This window comes from Galendromus occidentalis, unplaced genomic scaffold (assembly GCF_000255335.2).
Source record: "Galendromus occidentalis unplaced genomic scaffold, Mocc_1.1 scf7180000077504, whole genome shotgun sequence".
NCBI classification, from domain to species: Eukaryota; Metazoa; Arthropoda; class Arachnida; order Mesostigmata; family Phytoseiidae; genus Galendromus; species Galendromus occidentalis.
The window spans coordinates 270425-278397 of NW_003805492.1; the positions used below are offsets into that span (position 1 = coordinate 270425).

Here is a 7973-nt window from a genome sequence, read left to right on the forward strand (position 1 = left end):
TGTCAATAGTGAGGACGAGGAGCAGCAAGTGAAAGCCAAAATGTGGTGATCTGCGAAAGTCAGCTCTCAGCAAAAAAAATGTCCCCGACCAGGATCGACTGATTTTTGGAACTCTTTGGATAATTTATCGGCGTCAGAAATGAGTTTTTTTCCTTCTAATGAAAGCAGGAGATCAAATCCTTGAAAATAAAGCGAATTCGTCGAGCAAAGCGAATAGTATCTATCGAGTTTCTGACCCGGGGAGCAGAATCCTCCACCAAGACTTAGCAGAAGCCGATTTGAGGAAATCGTGTCCTAGACTAAGGAGCTCGTTGAGATTTCGCAACTGTGACTGGTAAGCGCTCAAGAATCTCCCTCGCAGAAGTCAGCCAGAGAGATTCCGTGCTTGTAGAGTCTAACCGCCTTCATCATTGTAAAAGTCTCAACGATTATTACGTCTCCCGAGTGCCGAAATCCGAAGTGACCTGTCTCAGTCAGAGGATTCGATGGGGATCTTGTGTCGATGCACCCTATGACTCGCCGAGAGCTTTCTTTATTGTCCCAAGGAGCAGATCGCGAGGGCAGTTTCCATATTATATGGACTCGCACACATTCATATAATATCGATTCTTTCCATTCCATGGTGAGTTCCACTCTCACTCGAACACGCTATCAATCGAAGAGTAAAGTCTAAAGTCGAAGGGTCAGATTCGAATATCGTAGGAGGTAGTTCCCCGGCAGAGAGCTCCAATGTACTCGTTCTGGAGCACATTCTCGGTCTGCAAGGACTCCCGAATATTTCTAGCTCAAAATCCGAATATGGCCGAAATGACCCTGATTGATCGATGATCTACGGAATCGTCTTTCATCATAACTACTTGACTAGACAAACTTGGGCAAACTTGAAACACATGGGCCTTGTCCGCCGAGGACGTCGGAATAATGGTTTTAGTGATTGTCTGCGTCGCTACACAACGACGTATTGATTGCCTTCGCGGAGTGATTGGGCATTCTTTTGGGCACGGATCTTACTGATTGTCAGCCTCTCTAAGCTCGTTTACACTCTTCTGTACGGGGAGCAGCTACCCAGTATCTCAGACGTAACATGATGTTGCAGATCGTCTGCAGCACGAAGGCAACGACACAGCATCCGACGAAGAAGACCGTCATAGCCGAGGGGGAGAGAATCCGCATGACAGGATAGACCCAAATTCTCTCACCGATACCGAGATAGAGAACCCATAGTTGGTAGAAGCCGAACCAGGCGAAGATTCCGGCGAAGCCCCGACGTTTGGCTGGAACCTCGTGGGGGTAGAGCAGGGCTTCACATACAGCGGTGATCGTAACCAACGTATGCTGAAAGAGAGGAAATTCCGACTTTATAGTCGGCTCAAATCCTGCCTCGCACAGTTCATCCCGAGCCGTCCCACGGTGGAAGTGATTTCTCTCCAGCGTCTTTTGAACGACATGAAGTTGACATAGGGTTTTCGAACGCTCACCGAATGTCGATTGACCCACTTTGAGTGGAAAGCCTCGATCTCCGTAGAGAATACGGTCTCGCGATCGACACTGTATAGGCCCCAGAGGAACACGTTCACGAAAATGCACGAAGGGAGTAAAATGGAGCAGAAAATATAATCACGCAAACGATACAAAGACCTCGTAGGTCGTACGTCCAAGACGAGGCAGAGTCCGAAATAGAGTCCGCACAAGCCCTAGAATCGAGATTCAGTCGTCAGTGATCTCCTTCCTGAATTCTCGGGGCGGAGAACGGATTGCTATTCGACCGCGACAAACAGGATCCTATGAGAGCCGCAGCGCTCGGGTTATCGAGGAACATACTCACCAGGTTCCATTGAGTCAGATACTTAGCCTTAACAGCATACGCGAGATTTGGGTCTGACTTCGGAGCTTTGACTAATGAGAAAGAGTAATAAATTGTATAGGCGTAAATAAAAGCGGCTGCCGAGTGGAAGACGATGGCAGTTCCGGATGCCGCCAGCGCCATGATTATCTGAAAGTCAGAGATCGCGAATAGATTGAGCTTCCACGTAGAATATGTCTCGAAACAGAGAGGTCTCCTAAGAGAGAGCGACGGAAGGATTTCCCAGCGCGAGGGGTACTCGGTTGCCGGAATGCCCTGATTATCTCGAAGCAAAGGGTACTCGTCGCGTGCGATGCGCTCCCGAAAAAAACTCCTCGGGGGTTTTGGTCCACAGCGACTCTCTCGCCCGATTGATGGACCCTGCGAGACCGGAATAATTGTCTCGCGTCTACTGGAGTAAAATTTGAGGAGCTCTAATTTGAAGAATGATGGCTTCGACTGGTTCAATGCAATCAGAGTTAAGTAACGAGGAGCATGGATTTCCGAGGGCTGACGAGCAGGGGATTGCCGAGTAATGTATCGAAATGCGACTTTGCGCGCTCTGTACTGATGTCTGATCACCTGTTGGCTCACTCCGCGCATCAGCTGGCGGAGTAGGAGATCAAAGAACGCTCGAAAATGCCTCTATTCTCCGTCAGACTTTCCGCGATCACTCGTCGAAGCTTTTCGAAGCTTCGATTCCCCAGGACAACAGCTATCAATCGTCGAGCGCTCTGACTTGTCCCTAGAACCGAGGACGAAGCATAGATAATCAGTGGTATTCCGCAACTTACGTTGTCAAGGCAGGGCTCCTTTATCCAGGGGAATCCCGCTGTGTAGTACATTCAGCTGATGGGACTGATGATCTCTGCTGGGCTTAGACCGGAGCTCAACTTCCCTCGGAGCCTCGGAGTCCGCAGTTGGGCTAGCCTCTTTCTCATCCCTCAAAGACAAGATTCCTGATGAAGCATATCGGAGATTCGCGGCATCATTTCCAAGATATCTCCGAAAGTGGTCGACTTTACAAAGCTCCACTATCTCTCGCTATCCCTTTCGTACAGGCTCTGTGATCGGGGGTCAGAATGCATTCTGAACCATTCTGAGGGCATACCATTCAGCTCCAGAGTGTCAGAATGATATGCCATCAGAATTCGATAGCGATCTTTGAAGTCTCAGACCCCGTTAGGTCCTCGTGTTCCCCCCCAGGGCTAACGTCACGTCTCACGTCATCATGGCTTCCAGATACCTGGGTGATAGCATCTTTCTATGGCGGACTTCCCGTTCCATCACGCCGGCGCTCGAGTACAGAGAGACGAAAGGCTCCTCCGTCATTACTCGGAATCGCGGCTCGTTTTCTGGATGTCGATGCCGGGGAGAGCTTGAGAGTTCGGGAGGTCTGACTCAGAGTCACGGTGTCGATTCTAGAGGAGCCAGGAGGAAGGTGGGAAGCCAGCTCCTCGAACTCTGCCGTCGGGAAAAATGAGTGAGATTTCGTATACCACTCTGAATGTAAGTCGTGCTCACATTTTCCGAAGAGTAATGCCGACTCACTCCCTTTAACGGTCAGCCCACCAGTGAACATGTAAACCGACATCTGACGATCGCTAACGATGAGCATCTCGAAGAGCTCATATCTGCGCGTATAACCATCGCGCTAATTTCATCGACCCTATCTGCTCTATAGCTCTGTCGATCGGTAGAAGCCGCGCTCCGATCATTAGATGTATCGGTCATCAGGTCACCATTCTCGACCCCTCTTTGAATCCACGAATCAGTCTAAGTTATAAGGAGAGCATATGGAAAGCTCGACGGAAAGTTGAAAGGCACCCTCCTCTTTCAGAAAGCATCAGTCCCCCGAGAATCGTCTAATGGGTGCTCTGATGTGGGACCTAATCAGAATTCCACACTGGGGTGCAGGGGGTGCCACCGTTGCTCTCTATCAGCCCCCCCACTGATCTCCTTCGAAGATCTGGAAAGAGCTCCGAGAAAGATTTCTTTCTCCGCCTCTACTCTCCCCCGCGCCATGCTAATGCCTCAGCTCGGTCGAAACCCGCACACAACGCCCAATGCTCTCATGAAATTCTTTCGTTTTGGTCGAGCTCACGCGACCCTCAAGAGCCCAATCGAGAAAAAAACGAGAGAATCAAAAGCCGTGTCTGCAGGTTTTTCTGATCATTCCGTTGCAAGCTGAGTCCTCAACAACGTTCCGGGGAGGAGCGAGTCGGACTGATCTTCTTCTCAGTAGTCGTCCGCTAAACTGACGGTGTTTGGAAACACAGAAACAACATGGCGGCTCCCAGTGGCGAACTCACAAAATCGATGCAGGAAAAACTCGTGCAATTCCAGGTAATTTCTCTCGATGTTCGTTCGATATTCGATTCTGGCGATCGACAGAGGTGCTCTGGGAATACTCTGGATGCATATCCTGGATTCTTAGCCCCCGTGAATGTGTAGGCAGCGATTCCATTTGTGCTGAGCTGTACACTTCGTGTTCAATTCGCAAATATTTTAGTTCAAAGCGAAATGACTGCGCCCGGCCCTATCAGAGGCTCCCGATCCGCAGTCGACTTTTCGGCCATGACTAAGATTGAGTTATGTAGTCGCGAGGTGACTCTGCGGAGCACAGAAAGCCCGAAGTAGAAGCTCCCTACGGAGCTTCATTTCCGCTGATTCCAACTTCTTCCGCCGTGGAACAGGGCTCATTTTCGGATGCTTGAACGCTCCGAATCAAGCCTGAAATCACGCCCGACATGCGAGCTTCATCAGAGCTCCTTGTGCCGCACTTTCTCAGGAATCCGAGCTCCCATACGTACCATCATCTCAATAACCTCTTCGCCTTGTTCTCTCAGGATATTTCAGGCTATGAGGATCTCGATCGATGTCGCGAAATTTTGGCAGCTCATAACTGGGATTTGGAGAGCGCCGTTGCCACAGTATTCGCTGAAGCATCCCCCAGTGTCGTTCGGCAACAACGCTCTGAGCGGCTTGTTGCGACAGTGAACCAAGATTATCGAGCGGCGGACTACGTCTTCACGAATTTCAGACCCCAAGGATGGATCGGCTTCGGGTAAGGAATGACGAATAATGAAGACGCTTCTAATGGCTATGGGAGGGAGCCGAAGGGCTCTTCTTATCGAGAGCGAGATATGATTCAAGACATCTTCCAGGCTTCATGTTTTCCGATGGCCGTTGGCCTTCTTCTTCCGAACGTTCTACAATGTGGCGCGCTTCGCTATTTCTCTGATGCGTCGCAATACCATGACTTCCATCGCAAACCCAGAGGGTGATGTCAGACTGTTCATCAAGCAGTTCCGAGACACTTACGGCGCTGCTGCGCCCTTCCTCGAAACTAGTTACAACCAGGTACGGAATCGGCTTCCCGTGTTCTCAGAGTCAGAATTATGAATGAGGTCCCCATCTGAAAACCTTCGGGATATTCCCAAAAAAATCTCCAGGATACTCCCTGCGTTGTGTTATCTCCCGCGGACCGCGTCTAACGAATCCCGTGCTCTCCAGGCCCTCTCGCGTGCCAAGACGGATCTGCGGTTTTTGTTAGTGTATCTGCACAATCCCTCGCATGAGGACACGGATGACTTCTGTAGACGCGTGTTCTGCTCAGAATCTGTAATTTCATGGATCAACAACAATATGCTTCTGTGGGGCTGTAGTGTTCAGCTCCCGGAAGGACATAAAGGTTAGTTCGTCGTCACATAGAGGGTATCTATCAAAGTTTTCGGCTACGATAGACTTACGGCAGACCCAGGGCGAAAGCTACTTCTTGAAGCTGGCCGAATCGAGAAATTTCGAGATCTCCCATGTAACGTAACATTTTCCTATCAGTGTCCCGTACGCTCCAAGAACGTACGTACCCCTTCATGTGTGTCATCGTTCTACGTGAGAATACGATGACCGTGGTAGCGCGAATCTTGGGTCAGCTGGAATCCTCGGACCAGCTCATTTCCATACTAGAAACCGTAAAAGGTGATAACGAGGGATCTCTGAGAGCCGCTCGACAGAAGAGGTGAGTTTCGAAGATAGCTCCGTTGGATGCCCCAACGGATTGTGTCGAGACTTGGAGCGAAACTCCATCCCTGGAAAATGTGAAATGTTCCGAAGCCGGATTCTATTTCACAATGTTCTTCTCAAAAACATATAGACAACGAAGATGTCTGAATTCCACCGAGAGGCGCGCATATTGTTTTCGTTTGGAATGTCGTTCGGTCGTACAGCTCATTTTGGCGAGGCTTTCGTAGGCGTATTCAAAATTATAACGAAGTGTCGAGCTCAATCATGAACTCCCCTCATCGGAGCGCCTCCGGTTCATCAGAAGATGAACTCGAGATGAATTTCGACGATTTCCTAGTACCTACCACGACGAAGAGACGGTATGGAGACAGACCTCGCGGGCTCCGTGTTTGCGAGAAGTCTCTCGGAGCCTCGACGAGGAAACTCGATGTGACTTTGGATCAGAAGTCGAGAGTCCTCCGTGAGGGTTCGACAACCTGAGACGTAAACCGTAGATCATCCTATCATCCTTCCACCTTCCGCTTTCCAGAGAGGTGGACCTCGCCAACCAGACGATTCGAGAGCAACAGAACGCGGCTTACGAAGAGTCGCTAAGAGCTGATCAAGAGAAAGCTCGGAGGAGACGTGAAGCCGAGGAGCTGAAGCGGAAAGAAGAGGAGGAGGCTATCCGCAGAGCAGAACTCGAAGCTTTAGAAATCGAGCGCCGGCAACAAGAAAAGCTCAAGTTGGCCGCTCAAGTCCCTGATGAACCCCCGCAAGGCCACGAGGGTGCGATACAATTGGCGCTCCGATTACCGTCAGGGAAACGAATCGATAGGCGATTCTTGAGCGAGCAGTCCATGAAGGTAATTGTTCCCGATCGATTTTTCTGAGATCTACGCTACAGTAGAAAATTTCAAGTCTAATCGGAACCTCTTTCCAGTATTTGTACTTCTACGTGCTTTGCCACACCGATGCGCCGGACAACTTCGAAATCCATACGACTTATCCTCGGAGAAAAATACCATGCGAGCCGGTGCCGCCGTCAGATCCGCCGTCCTTCAAGGAGTTCGGCCTAGCGAGAAACGAGAGCCTTATGGTTACAGATTCGGATGCTTAAGATTCTGTCGACCGATGTTTGATCCTGTAATTACGGCTCGAGAGATAGGGCGCAGAGACAGACTACGAGACGATTGTAAACATGTGTTCGTCGCGAACAAGTAAATAGATGACGAGGAAGACGCTCGAGTACTCTCTGCTCGCGGAGAGGGAAGAAAATCGACTCGATCTGTATCTCCAACTCGAATGCGTTGCTACCATTCAGCAAAGTTGTTTCCGTGCAATCCGTACATGGCTGAGACGATCATTGGGCAAATGCTGCAGCAAGGCCGCTGATCGAGTGAATGTGTAAAACCAGACGGGATCCGAAAGCATTCAATATGAGGTTCAGATTTGTTTGTTTCCCCTTGCCGACAGCTGTTGTTTCCCTTTTCGGCGATCGATCGGCTTAGCGTTAAATTTTTAGGGCGAACTCCTAAAGAAGGAAAGTCTGGTTATGTTAGTCGAGAGTTCCGTTTTGTTCCTAGTTTCTGTTTTCCTCGTCGGACTATGCAGCTTGGAGTCAGGACTTCGAGACTGTTCCGAGAGAGTAAGAGATAAATAGAAAAATAGGAGGTGAGAATGGTATCAGGCGGTTGGAGTTTGTGTACTACTGAAGTACTGGCTGAATTCGAGAGAAGATCATTCGTAGTAGGTAATTCTCGGGAACAAATGATGGGAAGTATTTAAAGGAGAGTCGTCCTCGGTCTTTTCCCTCAAGGAATCCAGGGGTTGAATACGATGTCTTGTTTGATACTACAAATGCTATTCCAGATACCTATTACGAGAATAAAGACACTTCTCGGAGGCATCCGAGTTAATGGCAAGTCGACTGAATCATTCTCTCGTCTGTGAAAGTCTGATTTGGGCCGTGCCAATGGCGCAAAAGCATCTGGACGAAAGCCCTCAGCAAAGCGGAAAGCCCCGTGGAGGACTTCTGATTGAATCGCGACAGCGGTCAGTATGTGAATATCTGGATCGAATGTGGCCTACCGATGAAGTACCGAGCCCTTTTTGAAAATCCGAA

General features: G+C 49.6%; 2 protein-coding genes across 2 annotated transcripts; one reads left to right on the forward strand and one right to left on the reverse strand.

Moving 5' to 3' along the window:
* Positions 1-1026: 1026 nt before the first annotated feature.
* LOC100908002 (androgen-dependent TFPI-regulating protein) lies at positions 1027-2643 on the reverse strand. Its single transcript, XM_003746837.1, has 4 exons — positions 2638-2643; positions 1826-1993; positions 1479-1694; positions 1027-1335 (listed from the first exon to the last, which is right to left on the reverse strand). Exons 2-4 carry the CDS (start codon positions 1985-1987, stop codon positions 1027-1029), a joined length of 687 nt encoding a protein of 228 aa, XP_003746885.1. The 5' UTR covers positions 1988-1993; positions 2638-2643.
* A 1483-nt stretch (positions 2644-4126) lies between these two features.
* Positions 4127-7773, forward strand: LOC100908142 (Fas-associated factor 2). The gene is made up of 7 exons (XM_003746838.2): positions 4127-4189; positions 4693-4910; positions 5011-5206; positions 5360-5537; positions 5684-5864; positions 6399-6714; positions 6792-7773. The coding sequence occupies exons 1-7, from the start codon at positions 4130-4132 to the stop codon at positions 6966-6968; spliced, it is 1326 nt and encodes a 441-aa protein (XP_003746886.1). The 5' UTR covers positions 4127-4129; the 3' UTR covers positions 6969-7773.
* The last annotated feature ends 200 nt before the right edge of the window (positions 7774-7973 follow it).